We start from the raw sequence: 26916 nt of genomic DNA on the forward strand, positions 1-26916 counted from the left end.
AGAAGTTGGCATTTGTTCAATGTGGAAAAAGTGTCCCCCAACTTTGAAGCACTGAACCAAACATCTGTGTTGAGGTTTCATTCTCATGCTGTCTGCAAATCAATGTTTTTTCCCTTACACTAAAAACAGGGCAACTTTAGAGCCCACTAAAGCTACACAAAATTGGGAGGGGGCATGCTCTGATTTCCCACTTTTAGTTCTAGGGACCATATGAAGGACTTATTTGCGAGAAGAGCAGGAATGATCAGTTTAACAAGAAATGCCACACTCAGTTTTCACAGACAGACAACCCCTCCTTCCCACCGCTAGCCTGTCCCCCATCAACTTAAGTGGCACAAAAATGATTAAAGTGGCTTCATTAACTCCAGGAGTGTGGCCTGTGCTAGGGCACCTGATTTGTGCTAGACGAGGCCAGCGGAAGAGCAATCGCTCTGGAAGAGAAAGGCTCGGCCCTTCCTTAATCACCATGGGTTATAATTCACCCTGAAGTCCTTACACACATAGAGGTGCTGGGATACTGAGCTTTCCTCTAACCCGGGCCTCAGCAGAAGTGCCTCCCTCCAAGCCTCCAGGGAACTGAGAGGAGACCCCCGAGTCCCTGCCCTGCCCCAGGACCTGGGGACCAAGAAATAACATTTTTTGTAGAGATGGAGGTCTCACTATATTGCCCAGGGTAGTTTCAAACCCTTGGCCTCAAGTGATCCTCCCACTGTGGCCCCCAAAAGCTCTGGGATTACAAGCATGAGCCACCTCTCCTGACCTACTCCTGCATTCTTTAAAGCCACAAATGTGGTACCTTCCCTCCTGTTCCATTTGTAAGACTTTGAATGTTAGAGGTACTTTACACATAATATATGGGAAAATGACTTTTTAGAAAAACATTTATTGTAATCGATCACATTCAAGTTGTAGTTCTGAAAGCAAAGTGAAAACACACAGTACAGCTATGCCTCAGTATCCATGGGGGATGGGTTCCAGGACTGCAACCCCAACACTCAGGCACCAACATCTGAGGATGCTCAAGTCCCTGATGGGCAATGGCATAGTGTTTGCTTATAACCTATGCACACCTTCCTGTATAATTTAAATCATCTCTAGATTTCTTATAATACCAAATACGCTATAAATGCTATGTATGCTAAACCATATCATTTAGGGAATAATGGCAAGAAAAAAGGTCTGTACGTGTTCAGTACAGATGCAATTTTTTTTTCAAATATTTTCTATCCGAGGCTGGTTGGATCCAGACGTGGAGCCCACAGTTACAGAGAGCTGATTGTTCTGGGGAAATCTTTAGGGGAGAAACATTTCTTAGAGATGGTTTATATCACACCACTTCAGAAAGAGCAGTACAGGCATACCTCATTCTACGATGCTTTGTGGATACTGTTTTTGTTTTTGTTTTGGAGACGGAGTCTCACTCTGTCACCCAGGCTGGAGTGCAGTGGCACCATCTTGGCTCACTGTAACCTCTGCCTCCCAGGTTCAAGCAATTCTCCTGCCTCAGTCTCCCAAGTAGCTGAGACTACAGGTGAGCACCACCACGCCCAGCTGATTTTTTGGTTTTTTTTTAGTAGAGACGGGGTTTCACTGTGTTAGCCAGGATGGTCTCAATCTCCTGACCTCGTGATCCATCCGCCTCAGCCTCCCAAAGTACTGGGATTACAGGAGTGAGCCACCGCGCCTCGCCTGTGTTTTTTTTTTTAATTGAAGGTTTGTAGCAGCCCGGCATCAGGCAAATCTATTTGGCACCATTTTCCAACAGCCATGTGCTCACTTTGTGTCTCTGTGTCAGCATTTTGAACAATAAATATTTTTAAATTAAGGTTTGTACATTTTTTAAATATAATGCTATTGCACATTTAATGGACTGCAATATAGAGTAAACATGACTTTTATATGCACTGGGAAACCAAAAAAATGTGTTTCCTTGCTTTACTGTGATGTTGGCTTTACTGAGGTGGTCTGGAACTGAACCCACAATATTTCCAAGATACGCCTGTACTTTCTACTAAAAATATTTCATTTGAGAAATAAACCTCAAGAACTACCATGACTTTTCAGATGGGAAGAGTGAGGCCCTGGCAGGGCGAGTCTAGGTGTGCGGCCTAGTGGGGTCGAGGTCAAGTCCACTTGGTATCTGAGGCTTCACTCAGCAGGCCGCCTGTCCCCTCCACGGGGCCATTCAGCAGTCCCTGGGTAGGGGAGGGCTGCACTAGGAGGTAAACATGATTCCAGCATGGGCCGCTCCAAGGCCCTGGGACCCCGGGGCCTGCAGGGGGGTGGGATCCAGTCCTGCAGCAGGTGCTTGGAAGAGGAGTCATCTCCCAAGATGAGAAGGCCCCCAGGGGAGGACGAGGTACAGTCAGACCGTCACTGAGCATGATCACTTCCCCAGACCCACACAGGTGAGAGGACTCAGCAGATGCCTCTGAGGCTTTTACTCTTCACCGGGGGGCAGTCAGAGGGCTGTCATGGCACACCAGTGCACATGCCACCAACACAAGCTGCTTCATAAGTAATGTCTGGAACGTGACACTGCACAGCGGTGGGCTCTCCAGCAGGACGTTGCTAGTAATACACTGATGACGTGGAGATTCCCCAGGGGCATCCACTGGGCTTCTCCCAACTCCCAAGCCACCTCTTCAGAGTCACAGAGTCATCTAAAGGGGACCCCCACCTCCCCAGAGGCACGGCCTAGTCATCGTACTGGATCTCGGCCCGCAGCTCCTTGGTGACGTAGTTCACCAGCATGGCCAGCAGCTGCTGCTGCAGGGCCTCGCTGCCCATGACCAGCGCAGTCAGCTGCACAGCATCCATCCACTCTAGGTGCCTGATGATGGCCATGGCTTCCTTAAAGAGCTTCTGTTGCTCGGCAGGGGGCAGCTCCATTAGGATTTGAGGAATTGGCTTAAACTGTCCACTTGTCATCCAGGCACCTAACAGCCCCCCGACAGCCCCCCCTAGAAAACAAGGAATTGTTCAATTAGTGGGGTCTTACTCATAAGCGATGGCCTTAATTAAGTTCCCACTGAGTGCACATCACCATCACCATGAGCAGGCGCATTCATGAGCGAGCCAGAGCGGGCTCGGTGTCACGCCTGCTCCGCCAGCCAGTGTGGAGGGCAAAGGTTTATGCAGTCTTCTGTCCATTTGGCTCCGATAATTGACACCCAACACGCATTCCCTAAGCTCCACATTTTTAGGGATGCAAAATGATGCCTGCCTGCCCCATCTCCCACCTCAGTGCTGGGCCCACTAAGATCTTCTTCATGACCTGATGGAGGTTCCTGGGCTTACTGCAAAAATCCCTCTCTCATCACAAAGGAGAAGGCTGAGAAACAAATGCACTTTTTTTTTAGACCGAGCCTCGCTCTGTTGCCCAGGGTGGAGTGCAATGACACGATCTCAGCTCACTGCAACCTCTGACTCCCGGGTTCAAGCCATTCTCCCACCTCAGCCTCCTGAGTAGCTGGGATTACAGGTGCACACCACCACACCTGGCTAATTTTTGTATTTTTAGTAGAGACGGGGTTTCACCATGTTGGCCAGACTGGTCTCGAACTCCTGACCTCAGATGATCTGCCTACCTCAGGCCCCCACAGTGCTGGGATTACAGGCGTGAGGCCCTGTGACCAGCCACAAATGCATTTTCAAGAGAAACCATCTCGGGCTGGATGCGGTGGCTCACGCTTGTAATACCAGCACTTTGGGAGGCCAAGGCAGGTGGATCACCTGAGGTCAGGAGTTTGAGACCAGCATGGTCAATACGGTGAAACACCATCTCTACTAAAAATACAAAAATTAGCTGGGCGTGGTGGCACACGCCTGTAATCCCAGCTACTCCGAAGCTGAGGCAGGAGAATCACTTGAACCCGGGAGGTGGAGGCTGCAGTGAGCCGAGAGCACACCACTGCACTCCAGCCTGAGCAACAGAACAAGACTCTGTCTTCAAAAAAGAAACCATCTCAGTGGTGAGACTGAATTTCCTCCACTAGGCAGCTGATACGCTCCTTGCCCCTGAACTTACGAAATCTCCAGTGAGCCCACGTGGTTAAAGGACCTGGGGACAGATAAGGAGGCTCTTTCCTCTTGAAGCAGTGCTTTTCACAGAACCCCTCCAAGTTGTACAATGATAAATAACAAATCTGGCCAGGTGCAGTGGCTCATGCCTGTAATCTCAGCACTTTGAGAGGCTGAGGTGGGCAAATCACGAGGTCAGGAGTTCGAGACTAGCCTGGCCAACATGGTGAAACCCTGTCTCTACTAAAAATACAAAAAATTAGCCAGGCATAGTGGTGGGTGCCTGTAATCCCAGCTACTCAGGATGCTGAGGCAGGAAAATCACTTGAACCTGGGAGGCAGAGGTTGCAGTGAGCCGATATTGCGCCACTGCACTCCAGCCCGGGCAACAGAGTGAGACTCCATCTCAAAAAAAATAAAAATAAAAATAAACAACGAATCTAAGGTAGTTTACTATTTCTACTTCTGCCACCCTAAAAGGGCAGAAACATTATTTTTAAATGTAAACTCATTGCCAAGGTTAGGTCATGCTATTCTGGGACTTAAAGACCTTGTATCCATGGAAAGTTCTAGCTGAAGAGGCCACGTGCAGGATATGGTGCAGAGGAAGTGAAGGTGCCCCAGGGAAGGGGTCCAAAGTCAAGTGCCTCCAAGAGCTAGGGAGGAACTAAGAAGAGTGAGGGGGTGGGTGGGCCTTACGTGGTCCCTCCTCTGCTGAGGTCGGATGGGTGGCAGGCTCTGATTTCATCCCAGCCTACAGTCTGGGCCAACCAAGCCTTGAACTGCATAGACCTTTTGAGGCCCAGGACACAGAAGACCTGGATGACCTGGTTCCTATTAGGTGGCAGTGGCACTTCACGCCAGTTCATTGCTACCACACAAAATACCAGATTTGTATCTTTAAAACACCTCGTGATTTTTAAATATCACCAATCAGATATTTAAAGATGAAGCCCACTAGACTTAGTGACTCACTTTCAACAGACAGAGTATGGAAAGGGAGAGAGAAACTTTGTAATGGAAAAACCCAGCAAACATGCCCTTAACCAAGTGTTCAAGGTCAACATCACTGATGCCATCATGTGAATGTCATATACACCCAGAATTAATGCAAGAGAAGGGAAGGGGCACATCACCTCCCAGGCATGCCTCCAAAGACTCCTAACTCAGTCCCATCCTAAACACATCTGGCAAATTCAAACTGAGAGATGTTCGACAAAATACCTGCCCAGTATTCCTCAAAACTATCAAGGTCGTGAACAAGGAAAGTCTGAGGAAAGTGTTAAAGGCCAGAGGAGACTAAGAAAGCAGGCAATTCAATGCAATGTGGTGTCTTAGACTGGATCCCGAAGCCAAAAAAAAAAAAGGCCATTAATGCAGAAACTGGTGAAACCCAAATCAAGTCTGGAGAATGGTTAATAGTAACATATTCGTTGGTGTTTTAGGTTTTCTTTGTTTGTTTGTTTTTCTTAGACAGAATCTCACTCTGTCACCCAGGTTGGAGTGCAGTGGTATGATTATACCTCACTGCAGCCTCAAATTCCTAGGCTCAAGCAATCCTCCCACCTTGGCCTCCCAAGTAGCTGGGATTACAGACTTGCACCACCATGCCTGGCTAATTTATTTTTTTTAATTTTTTGTACAGACAGGGTCTCATTATGTTGCCCAGTCTGGTCTCAAACCGCTGGGCTCAAGCGATCTTTCAACCTCAAGCCTCCCAAAGTGCTGAGATTACAAAGGCATGAGCCACTGCACCCAGCCGGTTTTAGTTTTGACAAGCATACAGTAATATACATGAACAGTAGGAGAACCAAAACTGGGTGGAGGACATACGGGAATCCTTTGTACTATCTTCGCGACTTCTCTGTAAACCTAACATTATTGCAAAATGAAAAGTTTCTTTCAAAAATGCAGCCCAGGCCAGAGAGAACCCACTGGCTGGCTGGACTCAGACGACAGGCAGCAAAACCAGTGCTTGCTGCTTCTGGAAGCCAAGCACCGAGGCCTCTGGAGCAGACACCACCCCAGGTACGCAGCTGGGGCCAGCCCCATATCCCAGAGGCTGAATGCGACACGCAGACAGGGTTCATCTCCTCTGCAAAAGAAAGGCACATTCTGGGGAGGGAAAGCCAGCTAATTTACAAGTTTTACTGAACTTTTCCCCATGACACCAGTGAAATGCTCAGAGTCGACAAGAGTTGCACTCATGTGCACTAAACCTTTATGAGAACATCAATATTTGATTTAGAGCAGCACTTAATGCAAAAAGTCGCCAGGAATATCGACCAGCAAATTACTGGCTCTTTGGAGAGGAGAAAATTCCTTTGTTTTCAGGGTAAAATGATGCTCCCACCCGTGAACAGGGGCTGGAAGTAGTGAATCCCCCGGGCTCTCTTAGTGGACATCCTGTTCTCCACCAGCTTTTACTCAATCTGAATAAAATATGTGCTCCCAAAATAGCATCTGGGCACAGCTACATGATAAAATGATCCCCAAAGCCTTCCCCTGAGCACTGATGGAGGTGGGGGCACAGATGCAGAGTGTCACAGAGGAAGAAGGAAACGGTTTTGTCTCCCCCATCTCCGGTTCCTTCTCAGATGGCAAGATGCTGAAGTCAGGCCTCACTAATTCATGGAGTTTGGAAAGGAAATATGGAGAGGGAAGGTCTGGGCCCACCCACACATTAATTTTTCTCCCCAGTGTGAGCCTCAGCTTAACGAAATATCCTTGAATGTCAATCCCACTACAGAAGGGAAGCACAGAGCAGGAACCCCACCAGCGAGCTGGGGAACGGAAGTCAACCTCAGCAGAAAAGCACTTCTCTCTCCCACCTGTGAGCATGGAGACTACATGCCACACAGAAGGGATCTCCACCAGATGGTAAGCTCTCCACGCCCCATGTCCCCAGCTCAGGCTGGCCAGCACAGAGTGGGCATGTGGCAAATATGTGCCGTGCCTGATGTGAAAAATAAGTCATCATAAGAATCTCTGTTAAACAGAAGCAGGTCCCTGAAGCCACCTAGAAGCCACCAGGAGGCCTTGCTTGGCCCCTGCCCAGCTCAGGTCTGAAGGATGGTCAGCTCTCTGACTCCATCTATGGTTTGAGCCACAGACTCAGGCCAGGTAGACCTTCTGAGGCTCAGGACACACAAATTCTTCCTTCCCCAAGCCAAAGAAAGTAACTTCATCCTAGCTGCAAGGAACAGTGGAAAAATTAGCCAAACTTTCATTCATTGCCAGAAGTTGATTTTCAAATAAAAGCAGGTGGAAAATGGCCAGGCACAGTGGCTCATGCCTGTAATCCTAGCACTTTGGGAGGCCAAGGCAGGTGGATCATTTGTGGCCAGGAGTTTGAGACCAGCCTGGCCAACAGGGCAAAACCCTGTCTCTACTAAAAATACAAAAATTAGCTGGGTGTGGTGGCGCACACCTGTAGTCCCAGCTACTCAAGAGGCTGAGGCAGGAGAAGCACTTGAACCCACGAGACAGAGGTTGCAGTGAGCCGAGATCATGCCACTGCACTCCAGTCTGGGTGACAGAGTGAGACTCCGTCTCAAAAAAGAAAGAAAAAAAGTAGGTGGTAGAGGTGGGCAGGCCCTCTAGGGGTGAAAGGCAGTTCTTTTGGTGGTCTCTTTCAGAACAGGGGAGCTCTCTCAGAATGAGCCCGCTCACATGAATTGGCCACACCACATGTGCTGAGAAGGTGCATGGCCTCTTCCAGCCTCCTCCCTGGTTTCCTTTCTGCAGGGACCTTGCAGTCATGATCAGGGTGAGGGAGGCCACCATGGGACCCAGGACACCCTGGTATCTTCAGAGGCCTGCTGCTCTGATACTTATTCTGGGATCCTAGCACTGGGGAAAAGGTGCCTCTAGGCCCAAATGACACAGATGCCATTTTCAAGAGTGCCCCACACTTCTGAGACATTCACACAGAAGCTTGCATTTCCGACGGGACAAATTACATCTGCAAAGAACATTTCCCAGAGGCAACCTTAACTCCACCAACTCCTCCCACGAGATGCATGGCACCACTTGTACGAGTTCGTTTCTCCCTGTGTTTATTTTCTTTTTTCCTTTTTTTTTTTTTTTTTTTTTGAGATGGAATCTCGTTCTGTCGCCCAGGCTGGAGTGCAATGGCACGATCTTGGCTCACTGCAACCTTTGCCTCCCGGGTTTAAGCAATTCTCCTGCCTCAACCTCCCGAGTAGCTGGGAGTATAGGCATGCGACACCACACCCAGCTATCTTTTGTATTTTTAGTAGAGACAGGGTTTCACCATGTTGGCCAGGCTGGTCTCAAACTCCTGACCTCAGGTGATCCACCCACCTCGGCCTCCCAAAGTCCTGGGATTACAGGTGTGAGCCACCGCGCTTGGCCTTCTCCCTGTGTTTCAACGGCCCTTTTATGACATCCCCAAGGCTGGCTGTCTCTGTGAGACACCTGCACTTACCAACGGCGAGTCCCGGCGGGCCGCCCACCAAACCCCCGACGAAGGCCACGGCCCCTGTGACCAGGGCACCCTTCCCAGAGTGTTTGACAGCCGCCTTCATCTTCCTCTCCCCAGAAAGGGAGCACAGCAGCTTCATGATGTCCTCCACCATGATGGTCATCGTGGCGGGCCTTCAAGGGAGAAGTTCAGAGGGACAGTTTTAATGAGCATAAGAGTATTAACGCCACTCTAGTTCCTAGAGTTTTAAGGAAGGGTCCCCCTTTTCAGGAGAGCACAGCAGCTCCAAGCGCCTGTATGAGACAGCATCCAGACGGTGGAAAGTTCCCACAGACAGGGCAGGCAGCAGTTAGTGAATAAGCAAATAGCAGCGGCTGAGTGGGTGAAAGGTCTTCTTTGCCCTCTGATTAACTTCCGACTTAGGACAGATTAAGGAGCAACCCGGCCACATGTTCTGCTGGTTCATCACGAGGGAGGTGGTCTGACCCTTCTGGTATCAGTGGCCTTTGCACTGGCTCGGGGAATGCCCTGCACACAACGTCCAGCAGAGACCGGGAAATCCTGGCACGAGGCATCTGAGCTAAGGCCAAGCCAGAGCCGGGGAAGGGATGGGACTCTGTGACTACACGGGCACTCACCTCCGGTGGGCCCTGAGCAGAGGGTCAGATACCTCCCTTCTAAGACGGAGACAGTCCCTGCAGGCTGGACTCTCAGATGGTGCCAGCAGGATGGGCAGGAAGCGCCTGGCATAAGTCTGGAAGCCTGCAGGCTCCCGACCCAGGATGGCTCTGAACGAACACTGTTACTAACGCACACACTGGGCTGCCTTAAGCAACTGCTCTTAAAATTCAACACAGTTGTACCCATGGGACACTAAAAGCAGGGACAAGATAAAGCAGGGAGACAAAGCAACTGGAGAATAAAATACATGAAAGCATGCCCAGGCTTTGCGATACACATGGACAGAAAGATGGACGGGCAAGTGAACCTTCAGCACAATGACTTTAAGCAAAATCCTCCAGGGTAGGGAAAATGTGTGCCACGCTGGAGCCAGAGCAGGGAGGGATGGGCTCTAGAGAGCCCAAGGGCTGAGAAAATCAAAGGGGCCACGAGGTGGGGGGTCTCCTCAGAGCTCTGGCTGAGCCCAAGGCTCCAGCAGTACTTCCCTTTCTCACCAGCACTTCCCATTTCATTCTAGGTGGAAATATTGAAACAGGTGCTACAGCAACTTGACTGAGGAAGTTATGGATAGATTCTATTGCTTATTATCTTTTTTTCTTTTTTGAGACGGGGTCTTGCTTTGTTGCCCAGGTTGGAGTGCAATGGCACAATCACAACTCACTGCAGCCTTGACCTCTTGGGCTCAAGCGATCCTCCCACCTCGGCCTCCTGAGTAGATGGGACTACAGGTGTGCAATCACCACGCCCAGCTAATTTTATTTTTATTCTTAGTAGAGATGACTACTATGTTGCCCAGGCTGGTCTTGAACTCCTGGGCTCAAGGGATCCTGCCTTAGCCTCTCAAAGTGTTAGGATTACAGGCACGAGCCACTACATTTGGCCTTAATATCTTTGGGTTATATGTTATATGAGAGTTTTTTTTTCTTTTTTCAGAGACAGTGTCTCTTGTTGCCCAAGCTGGTGTGCAGTGATGCGATCATGGCTCACTGCAGCCTTGAACTCCTGGGCTACAGTGATCCTCCCACCTCAGTCTCCTGAGTAGCAGGGGCTAAAGGCATGCAACACCACGCTCAGTTAATTTTTTGTTTTCATACAGACAGGGTCTCGCAATGTTGCCCAGCCTGGTCTTGACTTCCTGAGCTCAAGCAATCTTCCTGCCTCAGCCTCCCAGAGTGCTGGGATTACAGGCATGGGCCACCACACCCAGACATGTGTGCTTTTCTGACCCAAGGATGATCCAGAAGCAGAAGTCCCTACTGTACAATTGCTCTCCCAATCCTAGGATATAATTTTGAGCCCAGAGAACAAACCCATGAATCCATGAGAAGACCACAAAGTCAGGTTCTCAGAACTTCTCTGCAGTCCCAGGAGAGCATCCTGTGCTCCTGCCCCTGTAAATTTCCCTTCTTTTTCCCCTTTGGTACACATTAGACCTGTTCTCCACAAGTGCACAGGAACCACTGAAAACCTTGTTAGATGCAGCCAGTATGGGAGGGTAAGATTCTGCATTTCCAACAAGCCCCCAAAGTGCTCCTCTGATCTCACTGTGGGCAGCAAGACCCCATGAAGGCAAAACCCAGGACTCTGACATTCGTTACTCAGTCTTCAAATTCAGAAATTGCAAACAAACACCCTTAGATATGTCTTTTTAGCCCCATGAAGTATAAGAGGCAGTGGGAGGGCAGGCCTTGTAAGCCCTGCTCACATAAGGGACTGGAGGAGCACTCAGGCCTGTGGGTCCCTACTCTGACTACCCTGTGCCCTGGAACTCCCAAAACCTGATCTCCTGGTTTTCAGGCCCTGCCCAGCTCCTTTGCTTGCTGACGGGTTGAATGCCTCCTCCTTCTCCCCAGAAGAGAACCCCCTTCCACTATTCCAGTGTCAAGATTTGTTTACATACAAATGTCTAAACGATAAAATGGCATTATAACAGTGTCCCGACTGAATAGGCAGAAGCCACTCGGAAATGCGGAGACAGAAGGCAGAACCTGATTTATCCAGTCACCATGGTCCTGAAACAAAATGACATAGATAGATAGAGATATTGACAGAGAGATTTTGTTTTCCTTTTTTTTTTTTTTTTTGGAGACAAAGCCTGCTCCGTCACCTAGGTCACCTAGGCTGCAGTGTAGTGGCACGATCTGGGCTCACTGCAGCCTCCACCTCCCAGGTTCAAGCAATTCTCCTGCCTCAGCCTCCTGAATAGCTGGGACTACAGACATGCACCACCACACCTGGCTAATTTTTGTATTTTTAGTAGAGATGGGGTTTCACCATGTTGGCCAGGCTGGTCTTGAACTCCTGACCTCAGGTGATCTGCCTGCCTTGGCCTCTCAAAGTGCTAGGATTACAGGCATGAGCCACCACATCCAACACAAAATGAGATATATTTCAAGTACATATTAAGGTAACCAAAGGAAATAATTTTACAGTAAAATCTTACAAAAAGCTCAAAATCCTGGTGTAAAATATCTAATCACCTTTGAGCTTAGTTCTGGTTTATATCCAGCTTTCATCTGTCAATTACATTGGAAAAAGGGAAGGCCCCTTTGGAGGCTGCAAGGAACCTCCCTTTCCCAGGGTGTGAAGACCCTGAGCCCTGCCATGCTTGGTCTGCAAGACTGGCTTCCAGGTCAGTGCCTGGACACCACTCCCACCACAGGTTTTCTGCAGTTTTGGGAGTGGTGTTTTGGGTCTGCACTCTCAAAACAGTTTCTGCACAGCAAGAAAATGCATGTAGAAGTGGAAAGAAGGAAGGCAGGAAACAGATACATAAACACTTTAGCTTTACTGGCTACCCAAGAAAAAAACCTAGCTTCCAACCTGCTCCGAATGACTTTAAGTGAAAATCTACAGAGGCTCAAGAGATGTCCTTGCAAAAATGCTACTTCCAACTCTACCTGGCCCAGCCAGGCCGGCATCAATGTGAGAGGAGAGAGAGAAATCAATTAGGCAAATAGTTAGGACAAGGGTCCTTGGCAGAATTCCCTTCTAACAAAAAGCAGCCTAAGAGGTCGTTTCCCTTTCAGAAAACACAGAAAAGGAAGGCAAGCTCTAACACAGAAAGGGGTCCCCTGTGTGACATACAGACATACGGTGGGCCCCCGTAAGCACAGTCCTCTCCCTACTTATAAATACTCAGACACAGCTGGGCATGGTGGCTCATGCCTCTAATCCCAGCATTTTGGGAGGCCGAGGTGGGCGGATCATGAGGTCAAGAGATTGAGACCATCCTGGCCAACATGGTGAAATCCCGTCTCTACTAAAAAAAATACAAAAATTAACCAGGTGTGGTGGTGCTCACCTGTAATCCCAGCTACTCGGGAGGCTGAGGAAGGAAAATCGCTTGAACCCGGAAGGCAGAGGTTGCAACGAGCCGAGATCACGCCACTGCACTCCAGCCTGGCAGCAGAGCGAGACTCTGTCTCAAAAACAAACAAACAAACAAACAAACAAAGAAATACTCAGACAGAGACTTGCATGGCACGGATAAGAAGAGCTACCCTGGACCAGGCATCTTGGAGTGTTCTACCCCCCGCCCCCCAACCTTTTTTCATACATGCACAGTAGGAAGAAATAAGCAACATGGAGTAGTAACTCAGGCTAAGAAGCCCACATGTGCACTAGAAAGGGTGGGGTGGAGGACTCAGAAATTCACACCTTATGTAAATGAAGCACCCCTCCCACGAGCTTGTCTATAAAAACCCTTGCATTTCACTGTAAAATGGCAACCCATCTTTCTGGGACCCCTCCCTGATCCAGAGAGCTTTCTTTCTTTCGTTTATTAAACTTCTCCTCTAACCTACCCTCTGGAGTGTCTGCGTCCTTGATTTATTTGGCCATGAGACCAAGAACTTCCGTGACATCTCAGACAATGAGGCAGGTTTCACTGAGACACAAGCCCAGGGCTCTGCAGAATGGGAGGGCCAGCAGCTATCACTGCATGTGTGAGGGCAGGTGGAGGAAGTCACTGCGTTTTAATAGCTCTGCACCATGGGTAGAGACGTTGTGGCTGACTCCATTCAAGGTTTAATTTATTTGCAATAATCATTTCAGAAGTTAGAGCATTAACAGGCTCTTGCTGGGGAAGAAAGGTTAGTAACTCCACCTCCTGAGCCCTTGCTAAAAAGCTCAGCTTCCTGAATTCTCCAGGCTCGCCAGATTGAGGGAAGCCCACCCTGCTCTTCTCCCACCGCAAGACTGCCTTTGTCTGTAAATGACAGGGAAGTGGGTGAGGAGGGAGGATGGGGACAGACCTCAGGGGGTGGGAGTGTGGCTCCCCCCTCTCCACTGTATCACACCTATTTCACACTCAGATTTGCCCACATACCAGGCCCTGATCACAGGAAGCCCATCTGCCAGCCACAGGGAAGGCAAATGACAACTTGAAGCCCCACTTTCTTGCAGGTGCCCAGGCTGCTCTGAGAGGTACAGAAAGATGGAGACAAGCCCATCCCACCGACAGCAGCCTAGCTTTCTGAGTTTGGACCAGATTGTAAGAGATAAGGGAGAGGAAGACTCTCTCTACTCCAAGTACCCTGTTCTTTAACAAAAAATTATATCTGGCTCTTGTCAACATTGACCTCCAACCTCTCCATACCCCAGTGCAAAGGCAGTAGGTGGATCCCACCAGCAAACATTTTTAGATTGGATTAGCTCATAGTTGTTTTTTTTAAAACAAATTAGTTGCCAATATTTAAAAATCAGGAGATTTTGCATGCACCTCTGATTCCCGATTTCTCCTGAAAAACCAGAAGACCAGATCACATCGGACCTGCCATTCTGTGTAGCAATGGAGGCCAGGGCTGAGCAGGGGCTGTCTGCTGCCCACCCCCATACAGCAGGGCCCTGCCCTCTCCACCCCAGCCCCTCCTGGCAGCATGCACCTTACCTACCTACTTGATCAATAAACAGGTCACTTCAAAGCTTCTCCAAGTATCCCTATTTCTTTCTTTCTCTTTCTCTTTCTTTCCTTTCTTTTCCTTCTTTCCTTTTCTTTTCTTTCCTTCTTTTCCTCTCTTTCTCTCTCTTTCGTTCTCTCTCTCTCTTTCTTTCCATCTTTCCCTCTCCCCTTCCTTCCTGCATTTTTTTACCCCCTAGAAACGCAGTCTCCCTGTGTTGCCTAGGCTGGTTGGGGAACTGGCCTCAAGCAATTATTTCGCCCGGGCCTCCCGAGTAGCTGGAACTACAGGTGTTATTTCAAGATGGTGAAACCCCACCTCTACCAAAAAATACAAAAATTGGTCAGGCACGGTGGCTCACATCTGTAATCCCAGCACTGTAGAAGGCAGAGGCAGGTGGATCACAAGGTCAGGAGTTTGAGACTAGCCTGGCCAAGATGGTGAAACCCCGTCTCTATTAAAAATAAAAAAAATAAAAATAAAATACCCAGGCATGGTGGCGTCGCCTGTAATCCCAGCTACTCGGGAGGCTGAGAGGCAGGGGAATTGCTTAAACGAGGGAGGTGGAGGTTGCAGTGAGCCGAGATCGCGCCACTGCACTCCAGCCTGGGTAACAGAGCAAGACTCCGTCTCAAAAAAAAAAAAAAAATTAGCGGGGCGTGGTGGCGGGCGTCTGTAATCTCAGTTACTCGAGAGGGTGAGGCAGGAGAATCGTTTAAACCCGGGAGGTGGAGGTTGCAGTGAGCCGAGATCGCGCCATTGCACTCCAGCCTGGACAACGGAGCAAGACTGTCACAAACAAACAAACTCAACAAACTACCTGTCACCCCCAAAACTAATCTCACCTCCTAAATCATTAACGGCCCTTCCTGACCAAATCTAAACTAGCGCCCAGATCTTCTTCCCATATGGCTCAGCCGGCTCTGCTGCCCCACAGGAGTCCTGTCAGGATCCCTTCATATTTATAATACCTAGCACCCCACCCCCAGCCCCGCCCCTGCCCCACCAGCCACCCCCACGCTACCCCACCGCTACCCATCACATTCTGCACCCCACCCCCGCCTTCTCCGCCCCCCACCCATCACATCCTCCACCCCACCCCCGCCAAACCCACATCCCCCACTCCACCCACCACCCCACCCCACCTCACCCACTCCCACCACGTCCACCACCCGCACCCCACCCCCACCCACCACACCCACGCCTACACCACTACTGGGTGACACCAAGCCAGGGCCTGGGACTCTAGTCCCAGCTCTGCTGTTTACTTGTGTCACTTCAGCCTCTCCGTGCCTCAGTTTCTCCATAGGGACAATGACTACACTAACAGTGTCCATCCCGGCACTGGGAGGGCCGGGCTCCCGGCAGGGCGGGGACCCCCCCCAACCCTAGACGCTACCGGGCCTCCAGGCCTGTTCTTGGGGTGCCCCCTCCCCTCGCGGGGCGCGGCCTGGGAGGCGCCCCGCCCCGGCTCCGGGCGCACCTTTACCTGGGGGAGCCGAGGCCTGCGGGGCGCGCTCGGCGATCAGAGGCGGCTGCGGACTGGGCCTGATTGGTCCCCGGCTCCCCGCCCGGCTCCCCGCCCGGCTCCCCGGCCCCGGCCCCGGCCTCAGCCCGGCGGAGGGTCGCGCAGGCCTCGGTGGCGGCCCCGGCGCTGGCCCCGCCCTCCCTCCCGCCTTCCGGCTGCGCGGGGCCTTCCGGGAAGCCACGCGTCGGGCCGGCTTCTGGCCAAGAGCTGCGCACGGCCTTAGGGGGTCCCAGGGGTCGCTGCTGGGCACCCCCTCCCCGGTCCCGGCCCACCCCGCCGCTGACACCGGGGCCCTGGCTTGGGTTACGGGTGAAGCACCGAGACGAGGCGCCCGGAGAGGAGTCCCGGGGACCGCAAGGCCGCGCTCCCGCAGGCCCAGCCCTGCCTTTCTCCCTTGCGCACGCACGATCAGATCCGGGCCCCGCGCACCTGCCTCCCGGACCGCGGGGACCTCCCGGGGACCTCCCGGAGACCTCCCTCCCTTTGGCCTGGAGGACCCCTTCCTCCCCGCAGTCTGGGCGCGGAAGAGAGATCGGGGCAACTGGAGGTCAAGGGTGCTGTGTCAATATTTGGTGAATGTGTCGGCCGAAGCCAGATTTCCGCTGTTCCAGAGCTGCTCTGGAGCCTCTGGGTCTGGGGGTTGCACAAGGAGAAGCAGGCTAGGCGGGACCGTAATCCCAGCTGCCAGTGAGGCTGAGGAGGGAGGACTGCTTGAGCCCAGCAGTCCAAGCGTGGGCAACACAGTGACATCCCATCTCTACAAATAATAATAAGAATTAGGCAGGGTGGGTGACTCATACCTGTGACCTCAGCATTTTGGGAAGCTGAAGCAGGAGGATTGCTTGAGCCCAGGAGTTCGAGGCTGCAGTGAACCATGATTGCAGCCCTGCACTCCAGCCTGGGAGACAGAGCGAGACCGTCTCTTAAAAAAAGAAAAAAGGAAAAGAACTGCCTTTGCTCCTAGGATTCTTGGATGGGGGCCAAAGCTGAGGCTAGGCAGCCTCTTAGGAAGGTGCAAAGGGCATGAGGCTGGGGTTGCAGAACTGCCTAGGAATACTACTGTATTGAGACCTATGGAAAGCTGTCCCCACTCTTGTCATGCAAGGTGTGGTCTTGAACCATCTCAAATCCAAAAGCGGCTTCTGGGGGGCTCTCTATAGAGAATTAATCCTAACAGAAACCCTGCAAAGCAGGCATGGTTGTCATTGCTGTATTACAGACGGGAAGCTCTAAACACAGGCTGCTCTGCCCAAGGCCACCCCGGTTAGAAAATTTCAGGGCCCAGACTCCAGCCAGGGTCTCGGTAGCTCAAAGCCTCTGTCTGTGACCAGCACTCTGCCTGCTTTCCAGGGTGTTGTGGGCACCCAGAGGACGGACTCTTCCATTCTTAAAAGAATGGAACAAAGGCTGTTAATACCAAGCTTCCCCAGGCCTTGGCTGAGGTAAAACAACCCCATTTATTCCTGAATCAGAGCTTTTGCTTGAGTTTGGGTGACTTTCAAGAAGGAAAGTGAACTGAGTGAGGCCAGGGGAACTCAGCCTGCTGCCTTCTTGGGGCCTGAGTGCGGCGCTCCCGTTTCTCTGCGGGCAGCTCCCTCTGGCGGCACATTGCAGAACTGGCCTGCAGACTCCCCCAGAGATAGTGGGGAGAGGGCCCGTGCAGGGAAAGATGCTGGGAGTGAAAGAAGATTCAAAGTCCAGGCCCTCCAGAGAAGGCACGCATGTAAGCAGTTCATGCAGCGGAGCGCGGTGGCTCACACCTGTAATCACAGCACTTTGGGAGGCCGAGGCGGGCAGATCACCTGAGGCCAGGACTTTGAGACCAGCCTGGGCAACATGGTGAAACCCCATCTGTACTAAACATGGAAAAATGAGCCAGACATGGTGGTGCACGCCTGTAGTCCCAGCTACTCGGGAGGTTGAGGCAGGAGAATCGCCAGGACCCGGGAGATGGAGGTTGCAGTGCGCCGAGATCGCGCCATTGCATGCAAATCTGCAACCCATCAGCCTCCTGGGCCTCATTCCGATACGAATACAGGCATAACATGACCACACACTCTGAACCCCAGAGATGGAGCACACGGTGCCTCATGCTCCTAAAGGCAGCTGGGGCCTCCTGCACAGTAAGCAAGGCGTGCGGTGGGGTGTCCATGATGGCGTGGAAATGGCACTGGCCCAGCACACAGCGATGCTTTAGGCTGCTTACAGTGACCGAGGGAAAGTTCTTCCATGTCTCCGTGCCTCAGTTTCCTCATCTGGGAAATGGCAACAAGAGTAGTGCTTATCCTATAGGATTGTTCTGAACATAAAAGGAGGTAATATGTATGAATCTAGATTATTCTTGTTTACATTACAGAATGTGAAAATGAGCGGCTTCTCCAAAGTCCCAAATATGAGCCTCATGGGCCCAAGGTAGTGGGAAATCCAGTTCTATCCCCACCTTGACAAAACACTGTCTTGCCGATGGGCCCAACGATGCCCTAGGGTACCAGGTGGTGTTCACACAGCCAGCCAGAGTCAAAACTCAGACGGGGCCCCTGAGGCCAGCGTTCTATGCCCTCACTTTCTCCCAAGGCTGAGTACACCAGCTCCTGAAACTTCCATGGCTCCTTCAGGCTAAAGCCACCTACCTAGACCAGGGCTGGATGACCTGCCATGTGTGCCACACCCAAACACCCTGCAGCTTCTTTTGTTGTTTTTGTTGTTGTTCTGAGACAGGAGTCTCCTCTGTTGCCTAGGCTGGAGTACAGTGGTGTAATCTCAGTTCACTGCAACCCCCACCTCCCGGGTTCAAGTGATTCTCATGCCTTAGTCACCCGCGTAGCTGGGATTACAGGTGTGCACCACCATGCCTGGCTAATTTTTGTATTTTCAGTAGAGACAGGGTTTCACCATGTTGGTAAGCCTGGTCTCGAACTCCTGACCTCAGGTGATCCGCCCACCTTAGCCTCCCAAAGTGTTGGGATTATAGGCATGAGCTACTGCACCCACCCCAAACTTCTCTCTTCTAATAGTCATATTGGATTAGGAGCCCTCCCTAATAACTTCATTTTAACTTGATTACATCTGCAAAGACCCTATTTCCAAATAAGGTCATGTTCCCAGTGATGGGGTTAGGACTTCAACACATCTTTATACAATTCAAACCTTAATACCAGCTGTCTTAATCTGTTTTCTGCTGCTGTAACAGAATGCCACTGACTGAGTAATTTATAAAGAGAATATATTTATTTGGCTCATAGTTCTGGAGGCTGGAAATTCCAAGATCCAGTGGCCACATCTGCTGTGGGCCTTCTTGTTACATGATAAGATGGCAGAAGGTATCACATAAAGAGGGAGCAAGAGAGAGGGAAGAGGGCCACCTTTATCAAGAGCCCACTCCTGTGACCACAGCATTAATCCACACATGAGAGCAAAGCCCTCATGACCTCACGACTGCTGAAAGGTTCTCCTAGCAATTTGGGAGGCCAAAGCCAGCAGATCACCTGAGGTCAGGAGTTTGAGACCAGCCAGGCCAACATGGCAAAACCCCATCTCTATTAAAAATTAAAAAATTAGCTGGGCATGGAGGCACATGCCGGTAATCCTGCCTACTCAGGAGGCTGAGGCAGGAGAATCTCTTGAACTCTGGAGGCAGAGGTTGCAGTGAACCAAGAAAGCGCCATTGCACCACAGCCTGGGTAACAGAGTGAGATTCCATCTCAAAATATATAGAGAGAGAGCATATAATATCTTACATGTTATATAATATATAACATTATATATAACGTATATATTATATAACATGTTATATTATATATAATATTTAATTATATATAACATGTTATATATACTGTAATATATACTATATAATATGACATGTTATATATAATATGATATATAATATATATATCATGTTATATGATATATATTATATGTGATATGTAACATATTATATGTGATAAATGACATATTATATATTATATGTGATATATAACATATATCACATATACAAGTTTGGACAAAGATAGAATTATATATAATATATTATATATAATTCTTATAGCAGTAGAAAACAGATTAAGACAGCTGGTGTTAAAGTTTGAATTGTATAAAGATGTGTTGAAGTCCTAACCCCATCACTGGGAATGTGACCTTATTTGGAAATAGGGTCTTTGCAGATGTAATCAAGTTAAAATGAAGTTATTAGGGAGGGCTCTTAATTAAGGGCTCTCTATATCTTATTATATATCATTATATATTATATATTATTATAAATTATATATTATATATAATTATATATAAAATATATAATAAAATAAATATATAATATAATATAACAAATATAATATATAATATAAATAAAAAATATATATATATAACCACAATGGCCATTGAATTTCTATTTTTTTTTTTTTTTTGAGACGGAGTCTCGCTCTGTCACCCAAGCTGGAGTGCACTGGCCAGATCTCAGCTCCCTGCAAGCTCCGCCTCCCAGGTTCACGCCATTCTCCTGCCTCAGCCTCCCCGAGTAGCTGGGACTACAGGCGCCCGCCACCGCGCCCGGCTAGTTTTTTGTATTTTTTAGTAGAGACGGGGTTTCACCATGTTAGCCAGGATGGTCTCGATCTCCTGACCTTGTGATCCGCCTGCCTCGGCCTCCCAAAGTGCTGGGATTACAGGCTTGAGCCACCGCGCCCGGCCGGCCATTGAATTTCAACATGAGTTTTAAAGGAAACATGCAAACCCTAGCACGAAGTATTCACCAGATGCCAGCTGTGATGATTATAATCTGAGCATGTGTATAGTACATACATGTCCACCCATGGCACAATAAAAATAACAGCCTTGGGCTGAGCGTGGTGGCTCATGCCTGTAATCCCAGCACTTCAGGAGGCTGAGACAGGCGGATCACGAGGTCAAGAGATCGAGACCATTCTGGCCAACATGGTGAAATCCCGTCTCTTCTAAAAATACAAAAATTAGCTGGGTGTGCTCTAGCACACCCGTAGTCTCAGCTACGCGGGAGGATGAGGCAAGAGACTCGCTTGATTCTGGGAGGCGGAGGTTGCAGTAAGCTGAGATGGCGCCACTGTACTCCGCACACCAGCCTGGGTGACAAAGCGAGACCTAGTCTCAAAAAAATAAAAATAACAGCCTCGGGTTAGGCGCGGTGGCTCACGAGTGTAATTCCAGCACTTTGGGAAGTCAAGGTAGGAGAATTACTTCAGACTAGGAGTTCAAGAGCAGCCTGGGCAACATAGTAATACCTCGTCTTTACAAAACATTTAAAAATTAGTCGGGCATGGTGGCATGTGTCTGTAATCCCAGCTACTTGGGAGGCTGAGGTGGAAGGATCGCTTGAGCCCAGGAGACTGAGGCTGTAGTGAGCTGTGATAGTAATGCTGCACTTTGGCTGGGCGACAGAGTGAGATCCTGTCTCAAAAAAATAATAACAGCCTTGGGCCATGCCTATGTCAAGACTGTTGTGTGCAGGGGAACCATCCTGCCACCTCCCTTCGGTCTTGGGAGAGCTTAATCCTGAAAGGGCTGTGGAAGGACAAGGTGGCTTGGGGACTGGTAATGATCTCCTCCCAGGCTTCATCACTGTTCTTTTAAATAATTAATTCATCTTCTTCCTTGGTGTTTACATCCTTCAAATATTTGTAGATGGTTATCATGTCCCTTTAGTCACCACTTAGCACCACTCTGCATATTTGCTGTCATGTTGAATGTGTGTTATCATCATTGTCATTATTATTATTATTTCCTCCCAGCTCCCTCCCTCAGTCCCTCAGCCACCATCATCACTCAGTGAATTTCCTCCAGGTTCCCAACCTTTCAAGTACCAGGTTACCCAAGATGGGACACTAAAAGTCAGTAGTGGTGACAAGCCCTACTTGTCACAGAGGGCTTGCAGGCCCTCTGGTTCCGCACTAATTCTCATCAGTTTCTCCAAAGCCACAGGGGGGAAAAAAAATAGACAAACTAAGTGAAAACAGCGTGCTTACACTGCAAACACAGCTTCCAGACAAATCCCCCAGTCCCTGCTCCCAAACAGATAATCCTTAATTTCCTCAAATACAAAATCAGGATGAGAATCCCTGCTCTCAACAACCTGGGATTATTGTGAGGACTCAAAGAGGAAAAAAACTGAAAGGTGCTTTGTAAACTAAAAAACAGGGAGGGTGGTAGTACCAGCAATGCCTTCCACACAGGATGGGATTTCTACAAAATGTTCCAGAGGTCAACTGTTCTAAAAAGCTAAAAATTCTAAGTTAGAATTTACAAATGAACTCGATAGAGCCAAGATTCACCCTAAAATCTGTCTATTGAAAGAATATAAAGAGATGCCCTACTTAAAAATCTACTCATAGATGTTAGTATTCCAAATAAAGTGTGGAACTCAGAGTTGGAGGCTGGTGGGGCCTTGGACAAGTTTACAGATGGCCCTGACGAGACTTTAGAAGGTCACGCTTCTATAAAAGACTTAAAAAAAAAAGTCCACCTTGTCTTGCATTTCAGATCTCACTGAAGAATTCTTCTGTGCCTGGAAGACTTATTTTCAGTCTGAGAAGAATGATTTTTCAGTGGTTCTGTTGAACATGCAATTCTCATGCAAGTATTTCTATAATTATCCTGTTTCAGTTATAATACAGTTTCTGGAACAATAGGACTTTTATTGTATTGCCATATCTGTTATAATAGATGTTTTATTACAGAAAATTATGGTAGAGTCACTATTATGATTCTGAAGTTTTTATTTCAAATTGCTCAGAGGATGGAAATTCTTTCTCCCACTAGTTTTACTTTAAGGCAGCTTTGAATTTGGGGTGGGAGGTGGTTTGTCTTTTCTTCTATTGGAGCTTTGGTCTGTTTGAGATTTTGTTCTATAGCAGAATGTTCTCTTTCGCTCCAGTGTACATAAATGAAGCCACCCTTGATATTTGTTTGTTAGCCTGTGGTGCACACAATTTTAAAAATAATGTCACCTAGATTGTCTCTATATATCTGCAAAATTTATTTCATTATTGCTGAAGAGATCTCCATAATCCTGGTATTAATATTTTTGAGACGGAGTCTCACTTTGTCTCCCAGGCTGGAATGCAGTGGTGCAGTCTCGGCTCACTGCAACCTCTGCCTCCCAGGTTCAAGCAATTCTCTTGCCTCAGCCTCCCTAGTAGCTGGGACTACAGGTGTGTACTACCATGCCTGGCTAACTTTTTATTTTTTATTTTTTTAGACGAAGTCTCACTCTGTCTGGCTGGGTGAAGTCTCACCCAGGCTGGAATGCAGTGGCACAGTCTTGGCTCACTGCAACCTCTGCCTCCCAAGTACAAGCAATTTCTGGCTAATTTTTGTATTTTTAGTGGGGACGGGGTTTCGCCATGTTGGCCAGGCTGATCTTGAACTCCTGACCTCAAGCGATTTGCCCTCAAGTGATACACCCACCTTGACCTCCCAAAGTGCTGGGATTACAGGCATGAGCCACCACACCTGGCCGATAAACTATATTTTGAGAAGGTAAATACTAGTGATCATGAAACACTAATACTAGTGATCATGAAAACAGGGGAGCTGAAACTTCTAGGTGCATTCAGGCTAGGACATACCCTATTTCAGGTGGTAGCTCCACCTCGAAGAGCAGGGGGCTGGAGATTTTCTTGGTTAAATCAGAGGCTGCAGAAACCCTGGCTGCTAGAGGCAGAGCTGGGATTCAGGAGTGGGCTTGCTGACTCCAACAGTGAAGGTCTTGCTTTCCAAGAAAACCCCACCCATGGGGAAGGGTGACCCTCAAATCTTTTTGAGGCTTTGGCCCAGTTGACTTTTCCACAATGGAGGATTCGAGTCTCTGAGAAGTCCCAGAATATCTGCCCACAGCAGTCTAGCATCATCAGAACCCACCTTCATGTGTAGCCACTGTGTCTCCATGTTCCTGGTAATGCAGGCTCCCAGGCTCAGAGTCTGGAACTGCTGATGGAGGGGCAGGTCCTGGACCCTGCGAAGAACCGAGGTTCCCCAGTCACAGTCTTCGATTAGACAGAGCTCCTCCAGTTCTCAGAGGATTTCTTAGGCTACCCTGAAAATAGAGAGAGGAAGGGACCTGCCCTTGGTCACACTGTCAGTAACAGAATCAGAACAGAAATTCAGGGCTCTTGGCCTTCCAGCCTCTGTTCTTCCCTTAACCCAAGGCTGGCAGAGATGGGGAGACTGCAGAGGGCCCTGAGGGTGGGGGCATTTGCACTGGGTGTAGAGTGCCTTTGGAAGGCAGGGAAGCCCGGGAAGGTAAACACACACACAATGTTGTAAAAATATGGAGAAAATCAGAGAGGAGGAAATGTCAGGGACTCTCCAGCACGGAAAACATCCTGATAGTTTGGAGCGCCCAGAAGAGTAGGCACCTTGGAATCTGGAAGGCGCTCTTTTGCGTTTCACCTGCAGTGGGGTGGGGTCTCTGGGGTCTGCCCTCCCTCCTACTCTACATGCATTACCCATCCTATAGCCGGGCCGTCCCTGCAAAATTCCAGCCGCACTGGGGGACCACACTTCTCACTTCAGAATGAAACCAGTGTTTTGCACACATTCGTTCCTCAGTTCCCTTGCTGTGACCCTTCTCTGTTATGAAAGCAGAGATCCCACCCGAATAGGGTGACTTTGGGGCGATGGATTACCTTTGGCAGTTCCTGTGGGTCAGGAATTTAGGGGTGTAGCGTGGGCCCACAGCATACCCAGTAGCCAGGGAAGCCCCTCCCCTACCTGAGGCTTAAGCTGGCGCCAGGCCCCAAACCCTCGCTCTTCTCTGGTCTAAATCCCCGCCGTAGGATTTTATTTTTCGGTGCTGCGGTGCTTTGCTGGAGGAGCTGCGCGGGGCAGGCCCGGGGGACCAGAGTCCCTTGCTTTAGCGGCGGCCCTGCGGGTGCCAGAGGCTTGCAGAGTGATCTGAGATTGCTGTCAAGTAAGCTCCTCCACAAATCTGCAGAAACCTCAAAGATTACAGAGCTCGCGCGGCGGGAGCGCAGCGGCTTCCCATACCCCGGCAGACAATGGGGCGAGGGAAGGAAGGGGACGGCGGCCTGGGTACCCCCGCGTCCGCAGCACGTGCACCGTGCCTGCGGCTCCCGCTTTACAGATCGTGTCGCTCCACCCCCCAAAACAAAGGCCCCGGGGCCCCATCTGTGCCGGGCGCGGGGGAGGGCGCCGCACTTGCTGCCCGCCGCGTGCAAAGAGAGCCAGACAAAGGGCTCAGCCCTGCAGACGCGAGCAGTGGGGAAATAATTAAGCACTAAGGAAATAGTGCATGTGGATTTGAGACCAACGGGAAACGCGCTCCCAAACAATGCCCGTTGTTTGCACCGATCCGCTTTTCTGCTAAGTTTCCTCAAGTAATTTGCAAGCCATTTCAATAAAATTAACGAATTATGGTCGAGTTTTCTGTTTTATTGACATAAAATAAAAATCTTTCTTTCCTTTATTATTGAAATAATTCTCCCCCCCACCCCCCACCCCCCACTCCCCGGGCAGGCTGCACAGCGCGCCTAGGAAATCCATCCTCCCTGCCAGACGCCGGCGGCCTTCTGCTGCGCTCCATAACTAACTCCCCGGAAACCCTGCGTTTGTTCTGGCTACCCCCTTTGACTGTGATAATAACTAGAACTTCAACCCTCTCACTTTCTTCCGCCTCCTTTTGTGACAGTGAAAGCACCAAAATTTCCGCGTAGGAGGGACTCAGGGACAACGATGCAATTGGAAGGCGCTGGAAGGTAAGGGGCTTCTCTTAAAGCTGCATTTTCAGCGAACCCACACTGTTTGCTAAGGTTTTATATTGCACCTTTTAAATAAGGTAATGTGGGGCCTGGCGTGGTGGCTCACACCTATAATCCCAGCACCTTGGAAGGCCTAGAAATTCAAGACCAACCTAGGTAATATAGTGAGACCTCATCTCTACAAAAAATTTAAAAATTAGCCGGGTGTGGTAGCCTATGCCTGTAGTCCCAGCTACTTGGGAGGCTGAGGCAGGAGGATCACTTGAGCCGAGGAGCTTGAGGCTGCAGTGAGCTATGATTGCATCACTGCCCTCCAGCCTAGGAGACATAGCAAGACCCCATTTCTTAAAAAAAAAAAAAAAAAAAAAAAAACTAAGAAACCATCACTAGTTGGTATTATTAAGGAACAACATCAGCACATCAGCATCACTGTAGTTGTTATTTATTGCTGCATATCAAATGCAAAACTTAGTGGCTTAAGACCAATGTCCTCTCTCACAGCTCCTAAGGGCCAGGAATTTGGGAGTGCTATAGCGGGGTGGTTCTAGATTGGGCCCTCTCTTGAGGCTGTAGTCATCTGAAGGGGTGCTTGGGCCTGGTGATGTGCTTCCGAGAGGACCACTTTCTGATGTGGCTGGGCTCTTAACCATGAGGCCTGCGTGCCTCAGCAGATGGGGCTCTCCACAGGCTGTTCCAATGTCCTCTTGATGAGGAAGCTGGTGTCCTCCAGAGGGAAGGATCCAAGCAATGAAGCAGAAGGCACAGCGTCTTCATGATCTAACTTAAAGGTTGCACACCATCACTGCAACACCCCTACACATTCGTCCATGTGGCTGGGACTGCTCAGAGGCATGAAGGCTGGTAGGCATGGATTACTGGGGGCCAACTCAGAGACTGGTTACCACAAGTGATTATCACTAATATGACTTGGTAGGGCTGTTTCAAGTGCCTGGAAGAGAGTATTATACAGCTAAAGCCATCATTTCTTGTTTATCTTTCTAGTTAACGTAAGCAAAAGTGGTCAGTTACCTTTAATGGTACTCCCAGACAACAAACATGGACTCAGGGCCTTCCCAGTGCCAGCTCCCCTTTCAGAGTGGGGAATAGAACAGTAGCCCAGAGAAATAAGGTGCCCCTCTGGCATCCCTGACTTTCCAGAGAAAGAAAACATGAGTGTCCACATGAACATAGCAACCAGGGCTACAAAACTATCAAGACAGTGCTGCCAAATGGGAAGTACAGGCCAGGTGTGGTGGCTTATGCCTGTAATCCCACCACTTTGGGAAGCTGGAGTGGGAGGATCGCTTGAGGCCAGGAGTTCAAGACCAGCCTGGACAATATAGAGAGCCCTCGTCACTACAAAAATAAAAAGTTAGCTGGGTGTGGTGGTGCATGTCTGTAGTCCCAGCTACTCAAGAGGCTGGGGCAGGCGGATCGCTTAAATGCGGGAGCTCAAGGCTGTGATGAGGTATGATCATGCCACTGCACTCCAGCCTGGATGACAGAGCAATTTCAAAAAAATGAGGGAAATTCAGGGAGGAGACTAAGCTCTGAGTGCTAAGGTTGGAGGTCTGTACACCCTGTTCGTCCCTA

General features: G+C 49.5%; 1 protein-coding gene across 3 annotated transcripts; it reads right to left on the reverse strand.

Moving 5' to 3' along the window:
* Positions 1–1690: 1690 nt before the first annotated feature.
* Positions 1691–15701, reverse strand: C12H19orf12 (chromosome 12 C19orf12 homolog). Of its 3 annotated transcripts, none has more exons than XM_030912633.1 (3): positions 15542–15701; positions 8474–8643; positions 1691–2963 (listed from the first exon to the last, which is right to left on the reverse strand). In XM_030912633.1, the coding sequence occupies exons 2-3, from the start codon at positions 8631–8633 to the stop codon at positions 2698–2700; spliced, it is 426 nt and encodes a 141-aa protein (XP_030768493.1). In that variant the 5' UTR covers positions 8634–8643; positions 15542–15701; the 3' UTR covers positions 1691–2697. The 3 variants fall into 3 exon arrangements, with proteins under 3 accessions (XP_030768493.1, XP_010354089.1, XP_030768492.1); XM_010355787.2 differs by lacking the exon at positions 15542–15701 and adding an exon at positions 12456–12506; XM_030912632.1 differs by lacking the exon at positions 8474–8643 and having other exon boundaries at positions 15542–15643.
* Positions 15702–26916: the final 11215 nt, after the last annotated feature.

The sequence above is a fragment of the Rhinopithecus roxellana genome, chromosome 12 (genome assembly GCF_007565055.1).
Source record: "Rhinopithecus roxellana isolate Shanxi Qingling chromosome 12, ASM756505v1, whole genome shotgun sequence".
Taxonomy (NCBI): domain Eukaryota; kingdom Metazoa; phylum Chordata; class Mammalia; order Primates; family Cercopithecidae; genus Rhinopithecus; species Rhinopithecus roxellana.